The sequence below is a fragment of the Lineus longissimus genome, chromosome 1 (assembly GCF_910592395.1).
Source record: "Lineus longissimus chromosome 1, tnLinLong1.2, whole genome shotgun sequence".
NCBI classification, from domain to species: domain Eukaryota; kingdom Metazoa; phylum Nemertea; class Pilidiophora; order Heteronemertea; family Lineidae; genus Lineus; species Lineus longissimus.
In genome coordinates this window covers 17,489,178-17,511,256 of record NC_088308.1, presented here as the reverse complement: position 1 = coordinate 17,511,256, position 22,079 = coordinate 17,489,178, and the positions used below count along the sequence as shown (strand labels likewise).

The window sequence follows — 22,079 nt, the reverse complement described above, 5'->3', positions numbered from 1 at the left end:
GGTGGCGTGCGAGTAGAGCGTAAAAATGGCTTCCAGGACACTCGGTCGTATTTCTGGAGTATTATTTTGGGCCAAAGGTTCAGTAATTACGTCTCCAAGGTGTTTAGTAAGTAGCACAACTTCAAGAATATGTCAATATTTCAATTATGCATGAATGTCATAACTAAACTTAGCGCCAAAATGGTTGAATTTCATACTCGAAATTCTGCCTGTTCTGCTCTGTACATTTTGTATACAAAAATGTAGGCCTCCAATACATTGTACACAATGACAATGTACAGGATGTGATCTTATAAATATTAAAGATGTGTGGTGATTATATCCAAATATGTGGCATTCATTGACATGACAATACTTACTGCCAAGCGTTGGTCGAGTGTGATTTTTCAATACTTTATATATGCAAAGCCAACAACTGATTTTTCTGCCTACATAGGCTACAGTGAGACTTACAGTAACTTACTCAGTGAGTAACAGTGCCTTGGCCCGAGACTGAGAGCTGAAGACGACATCAGACAACTAGGATGTGAAAGAGGTGGTTGTCGTCTTCTGTATCTTAATGTTTTTGAGACATCGCAGCTGAGATGATGTCAAAAACATCAAAGGTGGACCCCAAAAGACAGCCAATAGACAACCTGTGAAAAAAAAATTTTCGGCCATTTTGAAAAGGGGCCAAGGCCCTTGGCGTTTCACAGGCAACGTATGTTAACCATGGCATAAAAGTAGAATATATAAGCTTATTCAAGCAATTTACTTGAAGTTGTCCTTGTCTTCCAATTTTTATGATATTTTGAATGCTTTTGGTGATGATTTGATTTTTTCTATGTCATGGTAAAATTTCGGTGCCTGTGAAAAGGCCTTTTCAAAATGGCTGGAATTTATTTTTGCATTCCCCCTATTTGTGTCCCCAAAACACCCAGTTGTTTCCCCTTGGCCTCATGTACAAGCATATTGTGGTAATGATGTATAAATGGTGCGATGTGGCAATAATATGTTGTCTGATGTTATCAAAACTAACTTTGTATTGTAAAACTTGTTTGAAATGAAAAATTCTCCAAATAGAATTCTATCTGCCATCTGCGAATATATGCCAACCTTTAGGTCAAGTGCCTTGTGCCTCAATACAGCTAGGTCAGTAAAGGTCAATGTGGTTCACACATCAAGTGCCAAAAAACCATTTATATTGAACTGAATTCTGGATGAAGATGAACAGAGCCAGAGATGAACAGAGACATGACAAATCAGTCGAGTTATAGACAAAGTGATTGGTTTGTATAGAACTAGAGTAAAATGTAGGGTACTAACAATAACAATTACATCTTATCTATTCAATTGAAATTATTTTTGACATGGAAAAGGCTACATCTGAATTTTATTTTTCATTCTCAACAGCAGTGTGTTTATGCTTTAGTTGAAGTTCATGCAATTACTAATTGGGCCTAAAATGCCATGTGTCGACTGTCTATGCACAGAGGGCCTGCTGGCTGTGTACATGCCCTGTAAACCTGACCTTGTTTCACAGTTGAATAACACTTTATGAGGCCCTGTAAAAGTGGGATGTCCGTCTGTCACATTCTATATTCGAAACGCTACATGTGTGTTCGTGTTAAGCTGACCTTCACCCAGTGGTCTTTGACTTCTCCAAATATTTAGAATTGAAGCTTGCAGGGTGACATTCCATTTAGTTTTCTGCATCAATTTCCTAAAATTTGTTAGGTAGGTTATTTTGTTAAAAGTACACTTTTCCCTATGTCACATGATCCTAGGTTGGATATTTCCTTACTAAATAAAAGTAACATTTTTCCCTACGTGATGAAAACGTAAAAGATAAACCTAGTTAGAGTGATCAGGCGTTGGTCGTTGACATTTTAAGCCCTCCACTTTACACTAGGTGAACTTCACACACTAGGTGAAAAACAAGAGAGGAGATCGGTGACAATTTACCAAACGGCTCTAAAGGAAAGAGTCCATGGACTTTTTGATAGATTTGATAACACTCTTTTGCTTTTATCACTTCAGCTGCTGCCGAGGAGTCACAAGGTGCTCTACCCCGCCCTATGCTACAGTACAACTGCTTCGCCAGTTATTGATGGTAAGTCTTGTCTTGATTTGCAAGGCTGGAGTGGAAATCAAGGAAATACGCTGCTAGTGAGGATTGCAAGCGCACTCAATATTGAATCCCCCAGAGGAAGGCAGGATTGTTCATAATAGTATGGCATTCATTGATGCTTCTATAAACCGAGTTGACAGGACCTCTACAACTTCAGTGGAAATCAACCACAACGTCATCCACGCTCCTGGTTTGTATCACTGATATCCTATCATAGAATGGAGTGCTAAATACCCCTGTAAAGATTACATGTAGAATACATGTACCTTTGATAGGTCTCCTTAAAATACCTCGCATCGCATCTGGTTCTGGCTGATTACATGCAATTCATATTCAGCTGTGAACTATGCCACCTAAAATACCAGAATGCTGTTTGGGATTGATCCCATTATCTGTCCGTCTCAAATCACCTGGGATTAGGTCGTTAGTGGATAATTGATGTCATTGCAGCATTGACCACATAACATGTTATTGACCTTTACCGGTACTATTTTTTACTATGAGTACATGGATGATTGATCCCCGTGATTGCATGGTTATCACTGATGATATTGAATCATGACGACCTCAGAATGGAGGGGCGGGTCCCATGGGGCAAACAAATCAATGTGGCACCAGGAAGAGAACCAGGAGATCAGTTTGTGAATTGCTGTAAGCCACGATTAGACGACCAGGAGCCTGATGGTTACATCTTGACTCTCAAGCCTTGGATCCACTCCGCTGACCCGGATCCGTCACACTGTATGAGGGGAGGTAACGGACCAATTAACTCTGATGGTTCAGAATGGACAGTTTTAGAGTTAGAGGCAAAGCGTTTTGAGTAGGAGAGGATATATTGTTTTAAAACTCTACCTCAAGCATTTTATGTCTAGTTTTCTTTTATCAGAAATGCCTCAATCTGATTTAAATTTATAGCCCGAGATGACATAGAGATGCACTTGACATGATGTGTATGTAGCACCGTCAGTATCCATCTCCTCAAAACACATTGTGACAATCTGCCAGATTGAAATTGCAACATAATGCATTAAAGAAGGGTATTGATTGTGTAATCCGTCATTGAAACCATTGGCATTGCGTGGGGAAGAATATCCCTGGAGAGTTCTCATTCACTACAATTGCTTGATTGTCTTTGCTCATGATCAATTCATTATGGGTAGTTGTAAAACAAGAAACACAGAAACGAAACAGAAACGCAGAAACGAAACGCAGAAACGAAAATCAAACGGGTTTTCATAAAAGTTGGAATCAAGTGGCACGCCGATACTTTCCTTGCCCAATCCGTTGTTATTGTCGTTTAAAAGTAAAATCTGAGGTTGGTGGGTTGCGGCCAGCCGGAATGCAATAGAGTTGTTGAGGGGATACATGGAGCAACTTGGGGGGGGGAGGGGGCGGCACGATATGGGTGAAGTCTTTTGAGGTGGTGGTGTAGTACTTTGGTAGGTTCGATTCGATTCCTACAGCATGTTACTTTAAATGAAGGTGCAGTGCAACATCTTGCCTTGTAGTGTTCAATTTACATGAAGTACCAGGATCATCCTACAAATCCCGTCTGATGCAGCACTAAATGCAAGGTACGGTACCAGTACATGGGTGAATCATTTCGACGTTATGTGAGACGTGAGAGACCAATTTTGGCGACTAGAATAGAGTAAAGTGGGGGGGGGGGCACTAGACTTGGACTTGGAGTAACTCAATCTTGCCTGCCCAGCTGCTGCCTTTAAATAGTCCCTTTAAATATCTGTTTATGTTAATGAGGTTGCAGTAGGGAAGTTCAGCCAAGTGTCGTGCACAGGCCATGGAATGTACAAAAGAACAGGACTCGCTATTCGAAGGACTATTTTCTATTTACGCCGTGTAGTACATACATGTAGTGTATTGGCACGATCAAGGCCGGATGCCAATCTGCGCACACGTTGATGAGGCTAAAAGGGGTATTGGGAAATGAGCATTCCTCCTTCCATTCCGACTGAATACCAGTTTTAGTTACACCCGCGTTCGCGGCCACAACCATGGCAACAAGATGGAGTCTGCAGACCAGAATTCGCCACAAGACTGGTTTCTGCGTTTCGTTTCTGTGTTTCTGTGTTTCTGTTTCGTTTCTGTGTTTCTTGTTTTACAACTACCCATTCATTATCAGGCACACATGGCTAGACAATCGATGACGATGGCAACTTTGATAAAAAGGGAGATTTGCCAGTGAATTTTATACAGGTACAGGTGTACTACTAGTTGCACAGTATATGTACATGGTTAGACTTCATTTGGTGGAATGTTAAAAGCTGATGTAGCAGAACATTGCAGACATGTACATGTAGTGCATGTACTTTTGTGGGGCATGAGATATGTTGTCTTTAAAAATCATGTGTAAGGTGATTCCTTTTAGCCATCTTCCAAGCAAAGGCTCCCCTATATAGGATGACAAAATGTTTTGACTGGCAGGGAAGCGCTACTGGTTTTATTTGATACTGCCTCCTTCAGATTGTGCCAGGCAGTTGGCATGCCACTATCACCGATGAGTGATGGCCGCCAGACTTGTCTTGTTGGCTCATCAACTGGTTATTAGTTTATGGAGATGAGAGGCTGTGTGCCTTGACACAACATAAGCCTCTGGTTAGGCAAGCGTGCTCACAATGATAACCTCATCTTGACACACAAGGCTCCGAGGTCACGAGGTAGGGTTTACTCGACTTATCAAAGTCAAGGTATACATCTATAATTGCTACAGTACCGGTTTCTTGGCCTCACAGGTGGCTCACATCATGAAGTATTTCGATTACACATTGTTATTTCATGATATGCAAAACAATAAATGTAATAAAATATAGACTTATGACGGTTGGTGTTGATTTCATCTACATCATGCAGTATTAATCAGGCAATAAAGGTACAAGATTCAGCAAGTGCTAATTGCAATGCCTATTATCCTCCATCATGTTGATTCATGATTGTCCACAAATATTGGCCCACCAGGATTGTTAATAGGAAACAGGCCAGCTGATGCGGTGTTGATGACCGCCTTCTAAAACCGTATTGAACATATATAATCATAATTTGCACCCCTAAAGTTTGCGATGTTAATATCCGGGTTTCCTCTTGCAAAAATATTCAGCTCGCAAAAAAAGGGGGTTTGCAGTATTTGCATTTGTTCTCAATCGCACGTCTCTGTCTGACGGCCAACAAATCCTGTGGTTGAAATGTCACACAGCTCTCATTAGATAAGTTCTGATATAATTGATCGTGCAGTTGCCGCGGGTTAATTTCCCATGATACTTGCCTTGATTGCTCTGTGTTCATAATGTTGTTTGTAGCTATCCTGTCGTATATTTGGTTCTCACTTGACGAATTATTCACTACAGATCAAGTACGCACTTCATTACTTTGGCGCAGTCAAAAGCCCACTACTTCAGAAATATTGTGTAGGAAAATTTTCACCAAAGAAAGGCATTTTAACAGAAGGCTGATTTTGAGAGGCTGTTGCCAAGTTTGTAGTGGGGCATGACGTACCGTACTATAGTGCACGCCACCCGCCAAGTGATGGTACATACATGTCACCTGCAGCGAAAGGATTAATAAGATTAGAAGGTTCCCTTTATCAAGTTCATTGATGGTTTTAAGCAATAGCTGCGCTTACACCACGAAATATTGGTGGACCAATTGCACGTACACCACCACATTGCCGCGACAAATTGGTTCGGCAATCAATTGCCGATACAAATTGCCGGGCGAATTTGTCCCACCAAGCTTGATGGTCCAAATTCGCCTGGCTTGTTAAAAGCTCGGCTTTGTCGTGGTGTACGCGCAAATGGATCGGCAATTAGCTAGTTAGATGGTTCGGCTCCAGGCGGCGTTTTCGAAATGGCGCTTTCTGCTTATTGTTTGCGCGCCATCTGTAGCCGGATTTTATAACTAGCTGCAGCGCTGGTGTACGCGCTTGGTGGATTTTCGATGGTGCGGCATTGGTTCGCGAACCAAGATTAGTGGTCCATTTTCAGGTGGTGTACGTGCGGCTTATGATAATACCCTTTTATAAGCAACAAAGTATTGATTGCAATTTCCCCTTCTTTCATCAGTGTGGAAAGTCACAAGATCCTGGCAAATCATAACAGGGGATAGGTTTTTCAGGCTGGATTTCAAAGTTCAAGCGGTTTTGAGGTACTTATTGTTCGTTTGATCGGAAAAACTGATGATTATTGGATGTTTATCATGCAATCTGTCTGGTGTATTTGCAAGCTTTTTGTCAGCTTTGAAAATGAAAGATGTTTGTTGACCACTTTGATCACAAAAATAGATGCGTTATTTGGAAATAGTATAACATTGTGTCTGCTTTGTAGAAGTCTCTGTTTTGAATTGGATTTTCTGAAGTGTCTGATTTCTAGACCATGTTGCCTTTGGAGGTGATTTTCTCACTAATAACAGAATCTGCTTTAGACATATTTCATACCAACCCTAAACATTATGGTTGTCTTACCAATCGAGACTTATTCCATGTATTCCTACTGTGATATGAAAATACAACATTGTAACGGTGTTTAGCATTTTCTGCTACATCTACTTCCTGATGTCTGATGTATTCAACATGTTTAGCAGTTTACATACAGTCATCATGCAGGTCATTTAAGTACTCTCTTCTCTATACCTCTCCTGAAAATTTTGCCTTGAACTTTTCATTCTTGTTATATCAGGAGAAAAACTTCCTACACCTGTATAAGCGGCCTTCATTGCTTCTTTACTTGAGTAGGCCATGTATCCATATAGTCCTCCTTCAATTCATTCTGTTCATGAAGCATTTTAAAGATGACAAGGGAAGCATCTCGTTTGGTGCTGGCATTCGTCCATTTTGCATCATGTTCAAGATCGTTTCCGGAGAAACGAGAAGTGGAAAGCGGATTGTATTTCCGTTGGCTATTATAGTGGAAGGAAATATCTTTGACAAGTTCACCGCCTTCTTTGAAAGCATAGTAATATAATTCTCTCTCAACACGAAGAGAAAACCAAAGTCTTCATACTTGCAGGCATAGCTAGGCCTACGAACAAAGTCCAAAGAGGCCGTCACGGATTCATTGCCTTGAGCACAACCATTCACAAATTCTCGCCTAAACAATGTCAAACTTCAACTCTATGGTGGTGCTCAGCATACAGGCAATCAAGGCCTATATTCACCCAGGCCTAGGATTATTATAGTGAAACCTCACTTAGCGGACACCTCGAAGAAGAGCAGGTGCCCTATACTTTATAGAGAGGTTCTACTGTACTTTATGACCTGAATCGGTGATAGTGGGTCCTCTGCTCACAAGCTTCAGTCTTCAATGAATGGTTTCTTTGAGATTTCAAAATCTCTTGCTATAAAGAAAAATGCCTGGGAGCCCAGTCTGCATTTGCAAAATAGCTGTTAAATAATTGCTTTCTGACTCAGAGGTCTCCTGCTGATATCTTGAGCATCTAGCTGTAGCGGAAAGGTAGATTTTTTTGAAGTTGTCTTGTTGCATCTGACCCCCAATGCCTTTACACTTCTGGCTCTGCCATGTCCACGATTTGGGGAGTCAAGACCAATGAACACATAATGTATGTGCTTCCTATCATAATTTATAGTCTCTCTCTTTAGCAGCTGAATTATGATTTCAACATCATCATGTACCCGATCATCAGAGCTGCTGCTGACAAGCAATAAACAAGCTCTTTAAAATGATTGGTTTGCAAATATTTGCTCTGATTTCAACTTTGTCTGGAATGCCCTGGAGCTATGTCTGGAAAGTAACTGAAGTTGGCACAATCCGAATTATGTTTTTGAGGCATTGCCATTGAATGTTTTGTTAAAGGCAAAGTTTGCTTAAATCCATAATCAAGAATTGATAAAGACTAGTCTTTGTAAAATTCTTGATATAACATGCATGTGTTTTAAATGTTTGTTTGAGTGCACTGTATTCCTGGAATTGCCTCTGGGAGTTGTCGAAACACAAATTGAGTACAGTGCATACTCTAGTTTCACCAATCTAAGACCAAACTTATCTAAAAATATTAATGTAACGTACATGTATGCCTGCATGAAGGATTTGAGTATGTTGAGTGACTCCAACTTCAAGGTTTCTCTAAAGTCTAAGGCAGACTCTAAAGTCTAAGGCAGACGTAAGTTTCTAACTACCTTAACTCTTTCAGTGCCCAAGGACGTACATGTACGTCCTAAATATTAAGGTATTTTAGTTCCTCCAGACGACACCAGATGTCCCCAGCTACTCAAATGTGGTTCATATGGTTTCTCTGGCCTGGGGCGTCCAAATTGAATAATTTTTTCGACTGAGAGGGTGGGGTGGGGTTTGCCACCCCTCATTTTAGGTGAAAAATGGTGAAAATCGGCCAAAAATACCACTCCCTCAAAAAAATTTAGAACATAATCCTAGCATGCCCCTACTTATTACTGCTGTTTTATTGAAACAGGAGGTAAAGACAAAGGTTTTGAAGAATGTTGATGAGTGTATCTCAATTATTTTTGTGAGATTTTGGGTAGTGACAATGCCCAAAAATGCCCAAATCCTGGGCACTGAAAGAGTTAAAACTTACCAATGCACCGCACAGTCAGACTGTGTTGGTTATCGTGTAGCCTAGAATAGAATGTAATGGGTATGCAATTGAAATTCTGATGTGAAACCATTGTAAAGTAGGCAAAGGTGGAAATTGCTGAGTTGATCGATTGGCATGCCAGCATCCCCACCTTGTTGCTTGAGGTGCTTGTCTGATCTGATTCATTCTCCATCAATTGCAATAGACGCGCTGGAAAATATTCTATTTTGTTCCTGGCCTTCACTAACTAATATCATGCTGATATCAACATGTACTTTGAGTATGCCAAGAATTGAACTGATAGGGGAACAAACCCGCATTTCTGGGGGTAAATTAGTGATAGTGGCATATGATCTATCCTCCCCCTCTCCCGCCCCACTCTGATGGGAAACAGCACACTGACAAAATGGCCCGTAGCTGTTTAATATTAGATTTTTTGCGTTTTTATCCAATTTGGCTCTGAGTTCCAATATATTGATCCAAAGTTAATGGGCTTTCAAGAGATCAATATGCTCTTGGGCTTGTCAGGCAGTATGGCAGCTTTCAGAATAGTGTTGAGAATTGCTTTGAGTATTGTAATAACCTTCTTGATTCATCAAAAGTCTCATTATTTTTTCCCACCTTGTCTCATTTCAGAAGTTGACGTCCACTACCGCCATGGTCTACCTGTGATCTCAGTGCCTTTGCCGTCTCGCCTCGAGAAATGCCAGTTCACCCTCAAACCAATCACAAATACTGTCGGAGACTTCCTTTCGTATCTTCAGAAGGAAGATGGTGGAATTGACAGGGCTGCTATCTACTCAGAAGGTGAGCATGTACATTGTATTTCATATTTGCTATCAGTTTCCTTTGAAAAAACAATTTGACAGACCAGAATGATCACAATATGACCTACCAGTACTTTCTCGGCTCTAGTCTAGACAGCCACCTTTGAAATTGTGTCATTCATTAAAGAAATTCACCTGACCATGATTCGTGTTTTGTCTCTGTTTCAGATGATCTGAGGATAGCCAAGTCTACTACAATAGAACAATTATTTCAAGAGAATTTCAAAATTATGATAAACGACAGGACCTTTCAAGTAAAACCCCCAGCTTTAGGTAAGTTGCACTTTATATTAAATCGTGATTCTTAAGAACTCTTAAGATTCTTTAAGATTCTTAAAATGTGATTCTTAAGAACCTGCCGTTTGCAGTGGTAATTGCTGGTAACTGCAACAAGAATCTGTGATCGTTGTAACCAGCAGTCTTTATCAAAACACATTCGCCATCCTTGCTATTAATCCCAACCGCCATCTTTTTCATCCGATCTTTTAAATGTGATTATCTCCGAGATGACTTATTGATCGTTAGTCGTCTCGAGAGATGGATTTACACACGTGATTGAATTAAGCTCTAATTAAGACACTTTGTGTTATGAGGCAGCGTCGATCTATTTCTGTTTAATTTCTGGCTTCTGCTGCCGTTAACTTCAAGGTAATGGAGCCATTTGAAAAATTTGAAATGCACAAGGCAGTGAGTAGAACTGCCACCACTACTATTTTAAAACCTCCCTTAACAAACACCTCTATAAAGAGGCACCCTGCCTATTAAGGACATTGATTATGGTCCCAAGTGAGTCTTTTTGATATGTAATCGCTGTAATCAGGACACTTAAGGACAACATTTTTCAGTCCCAGGGGTGTCCTTAATAAAGAGGTTCTGCAGTGCAGATTTTCATCTCTTTATGTTTCATATCACAACGCGTAATTGCCTTTTTGCAGCAGAAGACTACAGCCACGAGAAGCTCCATGAGTTATCAGACGTGAAGACTTTGATAGGTCAGCTTTATTCCACCCTGAATGTCGAGACGCACCAACTGCAGAGGGAGAAGGAGATCAAGAGCCGGTTAGAAAACCTCAAGAGTGAGATACAGCCATTAGAAGATGTAGGTTGCTAGTGGATAATCTATTCACTTTGTCAGACCTTATATATACACTTTATGTTTTGCTTGGGTGAGAGCCAAATCAGAGATATACTTATATAAGCATAGAGAACAGAAGGCTGTTTTTATTATGCACTGAATGGTGCCCTGCTGAAAATACATCTAAAATGCATCAGAACTCAATGATGTATGTGTGTGTGTAGAAGTATAAAAAGTTCTGGCCAGTTCGAGTAGTTTCAATAGCTCACTGTTGGTGGCAGCACCATACTGTGGACAGGACAGAAGCACGTCTCAACTCATCTCCCTACTTTTTTCCTCTGCAGATAAAGAATGAGCTCACAATGAAAGCTTCAAAGAAAACCAACACTGGTGCCTGGGTTGGCTTGGCTCTGATGGGCGTCCAGTTTGGTTTCCTTGCTCGTCTCACTTGGTGGGAGTACTCGTGGGATATCATGGAACCGGTGACCTACTTCATCACGTATGGCACCTCCATTGCCATGTACGCTTATTTTGTACTTACAAAGAGGGTAAGTAATTCGAAACTGAAACCTTTTACAGTAGAACCTCTCTTAGGGTACACCTCTTTCTTAGCAGACACGTCTCTTTTAAGGACAACCTCTCTATTAAGGACACTAGTTTTGGTCCCAATTTGGTTGTTTCCATTCAATTTGACCTCTCTTATCAGGACACCTCTCTATTAAGGACAGCACTTGTCAATCCCAAGGGTGTCCTTAATAGAGAGGTTCTACTGTACTTGGATTTCAATTTTGCTGTCTGCACGACCGACTTTATTGTCACCGTGTGAGTGACTGTCTAGTGACCACAAGAAGGAAGAGAGACGAGTTACAATTAGGCGGGTTAAGTTTCCATAAGATCTGTATCCACGCCATGAATGTACACCTGAAAGTGAAACACACAAGTCATCAATTTCTGCATCCTCACTTTGGCAGAAAGTATGCTTAAAAGTGAAACTCAGGCAATAGGTTTTGTATCCATGCATTGAATTGACATCTGAAAGTAAAACATGGAAAGTAGGTTTTGTATCCTTGCATCGAATTTACAACTGAAAGTGAAACACAGGTAGTAGGTTCTGTATCCACGCCTTGAATGTACACTGGGAAGTGAAACACAAGCCAGATATCAACACATATGTCATCCTCTTGCAAACAGGGCCTACAACACGACTTCTCCTTACGCATGTTGGGAGTAAGTATGTATCGGGTGAAATGGCCCGATATTGTCAGGATGCACATATGTAAAGGTCTACAGTAAGTCAAGAATTCAATGAAACTATATCTATGTTGTCCTTCTTTCAGGAATACATCTTCCCAGATGTGAAGGACCGCGAGTTCTTGATTGCATTCCACAATAAGGCTAAGAAGGCGAAGCTAGATGTATCGCAGTACAACAGGCTCAGAGAGGAGATCAACAGTGTTGAACTTGACCTGCTGAGACTGCGTGATCCACTGCAGCTCCACCTCCCTATTCAGCAGATCCAGAGCCCAAAGGCCAATGAACCCGACTATAACGAGAGCAGAGCATCTTAAGGAGAGTAGATTGTTATTTATATTTAGTTGGATCAATGTAGAATCACTTACACTTTATGTTGCAGAGTCAATTCTCCTCGATAGTTTTCTGATCTGGCAAAAATTAGTTATTGTCTCAACCTGAAAATTTTGGCGGCTATTTATCTCTATGATTCGCGAGAAAAAATAGTATTTTCATGATGTTTATTTTGGCAGACTACAAAGAAGAGCATGAAATGTACTCCGGTTTATCCCAAAAATCTTTGTGGTATCTTTGATATTGCAATTTAATGATATTCGTGAAATTGGCAAAAATAAAACGCCCGTGAAAATTTGAGGGTTGGCAGTTTTACAGGGTTTGATTGTGAGCCAGGTGTTAAAGGAGGACTATGTAGGCAGGAGCAGGGGAGTTAAATTGGCCATCATAATGTGACAAGGGCCCTGGGTCTAGTTGAATTCAGCACAAATATATTTCTTGTACAAGCGTGCATAGTTTCAACGTAGTTGTACTGTGAGATGCGAGAGACCCCTATTTGCGACTTTGTGTAACTGTATACTGCCTACTTATAGTTGCTGCCTATAAAGTCCCTTTAAGATTACAAGGAGAGACAAGAATTGACTAGTAATACCATGCATAGTGGAGTGATTTACAGTTGAATGTATTACATTGTAGTATCACTGTGAAGAAACTCAGGTTGCCCTCTTGAATGAATGAAAAATCAAGTCTTTTTGGAAGGTGATGGAGTCAGTTTCTTTCCTCAGGTCATGGCCCAGTGAGTTCCACATTCAAGGGGCATGCACTGAGAATGTCCTTGAGTATGAACCCTAGGCACCGACCAAACAGTAGACTCTGAAAGATTCATCTCACAAAGCCTGGTCTGGCCGCTGCTTTGTCCTTCAAAGGTTGACCTCAGCTTTATAGCGCTTAAATGATGGCAGCCATATGATACCTCTGTGAAGACCTAGATCATAGTGACAGTTCAGAGTTGTTGTGAAGCGCTTTGGAACTGACCCTATGTCAGTGGGAAGCACTATGTAAAAACAATCATTATTATCATGAACCGTTTTGGATAAGATATCTCTTGAAGAAAAGACCCACATTGACTGTGATAGGACTCTGGAAATGATAAAGCATAGCATGAGCTTACTCCATTATTCCATGTTCCAAATCAAAATATTAAGCACTTGTGATTGCCTAAAAAAATCTTCTCTGCATAAAATCTCAGAAATTTGGTTTTGTTAGGAGTGTATATGAAGTAGGGTTGCTTACATGTCAGATATCTGGATGTTTGCAATAATGGCTAGCTGATAGATTTCAATTATTTGTTATAATGTATCTTCTATCTTCTACTTTGTATGTATGTTTCTTCACAGTGTTGCTTAAATTCCTAATATCTGTCCGTCTTTCACCTAGTTAAAACTATACATAACGTGCTTTTCTTATATTGTATCACTAAATGTATCACTTTTACTATATTCATGTGTATTATACGTTTAAAGAGTGTTTGGCACTTTTTATCTTTGGACAAAGGGTACTTTTAGAGAGACCACAATAACGGTTAATTGCTCAATACAGGACTGTAAGCAGGTTGCTGGAAACTAGTTATGCCGTCTCTCTCAAAAAGGTCTCGGTGTTACCCTGAAAGTTCCCTTGTTGTCAAGAAGTGCTACCATTCTTTAAACATATACCAACAAATTTTGTAAAAAAAACTTAAGCAGTTGCAGGTTTATAATGAATTTGATGAGTAAAAGGGATTGTAAATAATTGTTCTGATCTGTTTGTAACTTGAATATGACATACATGTATTAAATGTGTTTCCATCTGTTCAATTCCGGCGGGTTTTTGTGACTCTCCCTGTAGATTGCCTTGTCTACAGCCTATCTTTTTTAACAACCCAACAACAGGTGGTGCAGTGGATTTAACAGTGGTAATGAAACATTTTAGGACCTCCTCCACAGGAGATCATTTTATCTTCAGCAACACCTGTCGTTGTGTCTATTACTGATCCACTGGGTCATTTTGATGAGGTCTCAAATAGCCACACAGTTCTTGAATAGGTGGAAGTGCAGCTATTTTGTGTGTCAGGCCTTCTTACCGAGATACAGTCCTAGTTAGTTCAGATCTTTCAATATCTGAATCAATGTTATAAGTTTAAAATATCATGTTTAGGACCTCTCCAAAAAGCCTTTGTCTTTCCTTCAGTGTAAGTTTGCTTCAACTGATTTGACAGTCTAGTTTTAACCTAAAATATTTGTTTGAACGATTTCTTGCTCCTTTATCCTCTTGCTGACCTCAAGTTCATCAAGAAAGTTAAAGCAACACAGATTGGCTCACTTGACTTGTGACTTTTGCTTGCAGTTGCATGTTGCATGCTGATTAGAATACAACCTTCCTTTAAATTTACTATCTACAATGCCATACTTCTGACTTCACTGTTTAATTATTCACTCCCATGTATTTTGGATCAACTTCAGGTCAGTCAGAGTGTAGTTCCTTTTGATCTCAATTTCACTGAAACGCTCAAAATAATCAAATGATATTTGGCCTGCCGGTTTTTTTCCTGTGCATGTAACTGCAATGTCTAGTTTTGTAATGTATTTAAACACCTCAATTTTGCATTATAATTGTTACATTGACATCGAAACAGCCTGTGATGAAGAAAAAGTGTGCATGGAATAATTCATGTCATGAGCTGTGGTCTGTAAAAATGTAGTTGGAGCCATGAGTAAGTCCATAAAAAACATACTTTTGTGTTGTCATTTGGTAAGTGCTATGTAAAATAATAAAGACCCCCTGCATAATATCAACAAACATTCAGAAGATGGTCTTGCAATACGTGTATTAAATGTTAAAAAAACTTTCAGAAGGTTTTACAGTATCTTGTCTGGTTTCAGGTCATCCTAGATTACAAAGTTGAGAAGACTTTCGTCGAAGCATTTGATCTTCTTGTGATGATTTTACCAAAGATGGATGTTTTCATCTTTGGTTTCGTGCACATATGTTCCATTGAATGTTTTCAGTTTGTCTAAACACGCTTTTCCCCCAAAAAAATACCTTTGATAGGACGAAGCGTGATCTGTCGGTCCAGTCAGTGATTTCCCTGTTGGGAATTTTCGAATTATAGAACATATGCATTATTTAGGATGACAGTGCATGGTAACCAGTGAAAAGGAAATTACAATGTATTCAGTGCCTGTACAGTTATTTGGGAACCGGTTAGATATTCTTAAACAGACAACATATATGAATATAATGTTAGTGCAATTTCCATTCTTCCTCTCGGGGGAGGAGTACCTTTCGATTGAGATTCCCACTACCAGAGAAACTGTGTCGAAGCAATTAAACCTGTTGAGAGGCTCCTGTACAAAAGGCCAATTTTACATGCCAGGGTTGGCGCGCCCGTTCGCATTTTCGCCACTTGCTAATGCTGCACATGAGTGGCGAATGTAAAACAATGTCTGGCGAATTTAATTTGAATTGCCATGATTTGGCGAGAGAGTAATAGTGTTGTGCGAAAATTGATCAAAGTCTATCAAAAAGATCCACTTCCACACCAAATGCACCAAGGAACGATCGTTAGTCAGTCAAACTTTATCATAAATTATTTGCGGGCGGCCGCGCTATTATCATTATTTACGGGCGGCCGCGCTATCACACGTGTTTGCTATCGTCTGTAGTTCTACCCGTTGCCGCTACGGTGATTTTGGTGGCGCTGCTGGTCGCCTTACGCAGACATTATCGGCTAGTTTCCCGCTCGCTTCGTTGCCATGGAGTCTCCGGGCACGGGTTCCTCGAATCGTTCGTTGATTTGCTAGTCGCAGTACTGGCGGGCTGCCATTCTCGCACATGTTACTGTGGGTTGGTCGGCCCCAAGATGGACAAACGATCGCCAATGGCTAGAGCTGACTCAATATGGCTAAAAGTGACAGCCACTTGGATGAAAAGTGGCTAGGAGGAAAAAATTCACGGAGCCAACCTTGCATGCTATAGGGCTATATGGAACAGATGCACCCCGACTGGCTTTATACTATCGACATAGTATTTTAGGTGGTTGATTCATTTGATTTTTCTTTACCTCCTTTTTTTAAATTTAGGAATCTTTGTTGTTTGATCTATGAAGCTGTCTGTAGATTGAAACAACTACATGATTTTGATCCATTTATTTTTCCTGAAAATTCATTCATCATGAAATGCTTTCTTTTAAATAAAGTGCATGAGTTGACTAACTTGGGTTCATGGTATAAAAAAACCCATCCTGGATAATCCGGAGTCTGTCGTATCCCCTCGCACACGTTACTGAGCCTGAGTTCAGGATGAAATAGCCCAGTCTATAAATCAACAAATTCTAAAAAGTAATTTCCATTGCCATGAAAATTTATGTCCGTGGTTTAGCTTAAACTACAGAATGTTAAAACCAATGTATATTTGGATGCGCTACTTGAAGATAAAGTGTGCTCTTCAGTTTGGGTTAACACAAATATTTGGGGAACCTTCCCAGGCATGGGATTATCTCGTTGAAATTGTCTCACTTTCTACTGTCTCTATATAGGTGTAGATGTGGTCAAGGAGTTCATGGATCATTGTTATCTCTGTTTATGTAAATAATAGATTTATATTTAACACCATCCTTGCAATCCTGATCTGCTAATATTGGTCAAATAAAGTAATATCATAGGAGATGCTGTTATATCTTTCATTTCTTACCAGTATAGAAGAACATCATATATCAAAACAATTGGGCCCTGTACATGTTTATGGAAGTTTCAAACTCAAGAACAAGACAACAGCCTGTTTGAGACCCTCTCATCTATCTGACCATGCTGTCAAGACTGGTACTGCTAGCCTTAATGACTGTGTCTTCACTGTGTGTCCTCAAAACGGCGAGCAGCCAGGTCTCATTCTGTCTGAATATGACTGTCTCAACCACTCAAAATCGTGCCACCACTGCATTGACAACACATCAAGAGAGATGAGACCCTCTAATCTATCTGAACACGCTGTCAAGACTGGTGCTGCCAGCCCTGATTCAGTCTAGTAGTGACTGTCCCTTCACTGTGTCCTCCAAACGGCGAGCTGCCAGGTCTAATTCTGTCTGGTTGTGACTGTCTCAACCAGTCAAAATCGTGCCACAACCGCATTGACAACACACCAAGAAAGATGAGACCCTCTCATCTATCTGACCATGCTGTCAAGACTGGTGTTGCCAGCACTGATTCAGTCTAGAAGTGACTGTATCTTCACAGTGTCCTCAAAACGGCGAGCAGCCAGGTCTCATTCTGTCTGGTTGTGACTGTCTCAACCACTCAAAATCATGCCACCACCGCATTGACAAGACAGCAAGAGAGATGAGACCCTCTCATCTATCTGACCATGCTGTCAAGACTGGTGCTGCCAGCCCTGATTCAGTCTAGTAGTGACTGTATCTTCACAGTGTCCTTAAAACGGCGAGCAGCCAGGTCTCCTGTCTGGTTTTGACTGTCTCAACCAGTCAAAATCGTGCCCCAACCGCTTTGACAACACAGCAAGAGAGATGAGACCCTCTCATCTATCTGACCACGCTGTCAAGACTGGTGCTGCCAGCCCTGATTTAGTCTAGTAGTGACTGTATCTTCACTGTGTCCTCCAAACGGCGAGCAGCCAGGTCTCATTCTGTCTGGTTGTGACTGTCTCATCTCTCCTGCCGTGTTGACATCATGGCGGAGCTTCTAGATCCGTCCCGTCTCTCGCGTTACATCAACACAGCGGAGCATCCATATCCAATTTATCAAAATGGTTGTGACTGTCTCTCTCAACGTATCATCAACAAGGGGGGGGGCAGCCAGACCCGATTTTGCCTAGTTGTGACCGTATAATCCTTTTCATCTTGTCATCAACACCGTGGAGCAACTTGGCCCATTTCTCTCTGGCCCTGACTCTCTCTCCTTGTTGTCAACACGGTGGGGGAAGCCAGCTGCAATTGGGTCTCGTAGTGACTCCCTCATCTCTCTCACCATGTGCGAACATCTCAGTGGTATTAACAATCATGGTCTCTATCAAGCCATATACTATACCTGATACTATAACCCATCAGAATACAATGAGACTGGACACTTTTCAAGAGGGACATTTTCTCCTGCTACACCGGTCTCCATTCGGACTGGTTGTGACTCTCTCGTCCATCTCACTGTGTACTGAATACGGTAGAGGAGCCACTTCCTGTCTGTCTAGCTGTGACTGTCTCACCTAGGCCTCCCTCACTGTGTCATCAAAAAGGGGAGCAGCAAAGTCCCATTCCGTCGGTCTGTCTGTCTCATTATCTCACCAAGTCTCAAAATCTCGCCGAGTCTTCAACACGATGGAGCAGCCACGCCAATCCGGTCTAGTTGTGACTGACTAATCACTCTCAGTGTCTTCAACACGGTAGTAGGTCTGATTTGATTTTGTTGTGACTGTCTCATTCACACCGTATCGTCAGCATTGTTGAACCGTTTAGCCTGATTCTAACTGTTTGTGACTGTCTCATCTATCTGACCATGTCCAGATGATCCCATTTGTCTGGTTGTGACTGTCTCATCTATCCCGCGCCCATGTCGTCTGTTGGAGCAGCCGGTCAAAGTTCATTCTGGTTGTGACTGTCTCGTCTATCGCACAGTTTCACCAACATGGTGAAACAGCCGATGCCATTGTGTCTGGTTGTGACACACTCATCTGTCTCACCGTGTTTGCAGTCTCATCTCCCTCACTGTTTTGGCAGTCTCATCTCTCTCGCCGTGGAACGGAGACAGTCACACTCGGTATGGTCAGATAGAATGGGACCTTGCACGGTGTTAACTACACGGTGAGAGAATCTCCTCCACCCTGTGTTAACGACACTGTGAAAAAGTCTCAACCACTCAAAATCGTGCCACCAACGCATTGACAACACAGCGAGAGAAATGAGACAAGTCACAATAAGAAAGAATCGGGCCCTGTGGCTGCACCATTTTTACAATACGGTGAGAAAGATGAGATGGTCACAACTAGACCAAATCGGACCAAGCAGCTCTACGGTGTTGACGACACGGTAAGCTAGATCAGGCAGACCGAACCTGATAGAATCGGGGTAAGCGGCCCCACCAGCTTAACAACACGGTTGGAGACGTGATACAATCACAACGAGGCGAAATCGGACCAAACTGCTCCACCGAGAGAGATGAGACAGTCACAACCAGACCGAATGGTGTCTACCAGCTCCCGATCCACCGTGTCACTAGCACTGTGAGATAACCAGAGACACAATCGGGACCGACTGCTATACCGTCTTGCCGACATGGTCAGCTCGATGAAATAGTCACAACCAAATAGAAATAGGCCTCGCTGCTCCACCATGCTGACGACAAGGTAAAAGAGATTGTTCTGTAACAACTAATCGCATCGCACCTGGCTGCTGCTTCTCCGACACAGTGAGAGTGACTGGGCAGTCAAAACTAGACCGCATTGGACGGGGCTGCTTCACCGTGTTGAGAGAATCGGTGAGATAGATGAGACAAAGACAACTAGACGGAATCGGACCGGGCTGCTCCACCTTTGACCACACAGCGAGAGAGATGAGATACCGTAATCACAACTAGAGAATGAGAAGTGGCTACTCCACCGGGTACTCAGTGAGATAGATGAGACAGGCACAACCAGATCGTATCGAGACCAATTTCCCCACTGTTTTGACAACATGGCGAGATAGATGAGACAGTCTCATCCGGATTGAATCAGGCCTTTAGCCTTGTTAGCGGCTCCACCATGTTGACGACGCAGTAACGATTTTGTCTTGATGTGACTGTAAAATTCCCAACTTCTCGTCAACATGATGGAGCTGCTGTGCCCGATTCTATCTGGTTATGACTGTGCCGACAACACAGTTTAGCAGCAAGGTTCAATTCGGTCTGGCTGTGGCTGTCCCATCACACTCACCGTGTTGGTAAGTTGGTTGAGCTGCCATCCCCAAATCAGCATGATGTGACCGTCTCATCTCTCTCGCTGTGTCGTCAACACTGTGGTGCTACCTGGCACGATATTGTCTGGTTAAGACTTTCTCACCGTATCTTTAACAGCGTGGAGGAGCCAGATCCAATCCTGTTTGGTTGTGACTGTCTCCTCTCTCTCTCACTGTTTCATCAACGCGGTAGAGCAGCTAGGGCCGATTCGGTGTAATCTCCCTCACCTGCCGTCAACGTGCAATGTGGAGCAGACACGCCCGATTCTATCTGGTTCTGACTATCTCTTTTATTTCGCCTCGCGTCACCAGGTAAACTTTGGTCTCTTTGTTTCATCTCTCTCACCGTGTCTCCAGCATGGTGGAGCATTGTCTCATCTATCAGACCATTTCGTCAAGACGGCGGAGCAGCCTGTCCCCATTCAGTCTGGTTGACTGTCTAATCGCTTTCACTTGGCGAGTTGGCAGTATGAGCTCTCTCACCGCTTTGGAAGTCTCATCACTGTCGTCGTATTCGCAAAATGCTGAAGCTACCAGGCCCAGTTTTGTCTCATCTCTCTCCTTGTAACGTCAATACGGTGGAGTCGCCAGGTCTAATCAGGTCTAGTTTGTTTGTCTCATCTATTCAATACGGTCGAATAACCACTTGCAATCTGGTCTAGTTGTGACTGTCTGATTACTCTCACCCAGTCGCAAACACGGTGGAGCAGCCTAGTCCGATTCGGTTTAGTTTCGGCTGTCCCGTCACACTGGTCTGTTTAGAGTTTCTCATCTCTCACGCATTGTCTTTTGATGGGGGCAACCAGGGATGGGGCAACCAAGATTGTCATGTTGTGCCAGTGTCTTATCTTTCTGTCCATCTCGTCACCACGATTGAGCAGGCTGGTCCGATTCGGTTAGGATGTGATTGTCTCATCTACTTCACTGTGTCGTCAATACGCTGCGGCTGTCAGGTTTGGTTGTGCCACTGTAAGCTCTCTCATCGCGTTGGCAGCGCGATGGAGCTGCCAGGTCTGATTTGTTCAAGTTGAAGCTGTCTCATCGCTCTAGTTTTGTCGTCAGCCTGGAGTAAGCGCTAGGCCCGATTCTGTATGTTCCTGTCTGTTTCATCTATCTTACCACGTCGTCGAGACGGTCTGGTGGTGACAGACTCGTCACTATCACTGTGTCTTCACAATACGGTCGAACAGCAAGTCTCAGCCCTCTCAACGTTTTGGTGGCCTCATTTCTCTCGCTGTTCCATCGATAAGGTGGAGCAGCAAGGTCCGATTCTGTGGTATCGTACCAAGGCTTGAACACACAGTGGAGTAGCCACGATCTGGCCTAGTTGTGACCCTTCTCATTTTTCATCGTGTCGCCAGCATAATGGAGCAAGCAGGCCTGATTCGGTCTAGTTGGGAATGTCTCATCTCTCTCGCTTTGTAATTCATACGATGGAACTGCCAGGGACAATATTGCAAGGTTGTGACCGTCCTATCTATTTCACTGTGTCGTCATCATGGCGATATAGCCTGGACCGAATTGGTCTAGTTGTGACCATCTCATCTCTCTCACCGTTTCGTCAACACGGCAGAGCTGCTTTGGCATGACTTTTTCTGGATGTGACTGTCACACTTTCCTCACCAAGTCGTCCACACGGTGGAATTGGGTGGTATGAATAAAGACTAGCAAATGCTTTTATCTGAAACTCCATGTACATTTACACTAGGCCTTTCTGTACAACATGGAAGTAAAAGCATTTGCTAGTCTTTATTCATATCACCCTCTGTGTCGTCATGTTGGTGGAGAGGCCAGGTTGGAATCAGTCTGAATGTGACTGTCTCGTCTTTCACGATGTGTCTTCGATATGGTGGAGCTGGGAGGCAAATCTTATTCCTGTTGTGACTGTCTCTTCTTTCTCACGGTCTCCTAAATGTGGAGGAGCAGTTAGGTCAGATTCAGTCTAGTTGTGTCTTTTGGGTTGCGGCTGTCTCACCTTTCTCAGACATTTGTGAACACGATGGAGCAGCCAGG

At 42.2% G+C, this 22,079-nt stretch overlaps 1 protein-coding gene across 1 annotated transcript; it reads left to right on the top strand.

The window, feature by feature from the left end:
* The first annotated feature begins 20 nt into the window (after positions 1–20).
* Positions 21–16,795, top strand: LOC135489312 (calcium uniporter protein, mitochondrial-like). Its single transcript, XM_064774617.1, has 7 exons — positions 21–106; positions 2,020–2,092; positions 9,305–9,475; positions 9,664–9,768; positions 10,431–10,594; positions 10,915–11,118; positions 11,908–16,795. The coding sequence occupies exons 1-7, from the start codon at positions 26–28 to the stop codon at positions 12,136–12,138; spliced, it is 1,029 nt and encodes a 342-aa protein (XP_064630687.1). The 5' UTR covers positions 21–25; the 3' UTR covers positions 12,139–16,795.
* Positions 16,796–22,079: the final 5,284 nt, after the last annotated feature.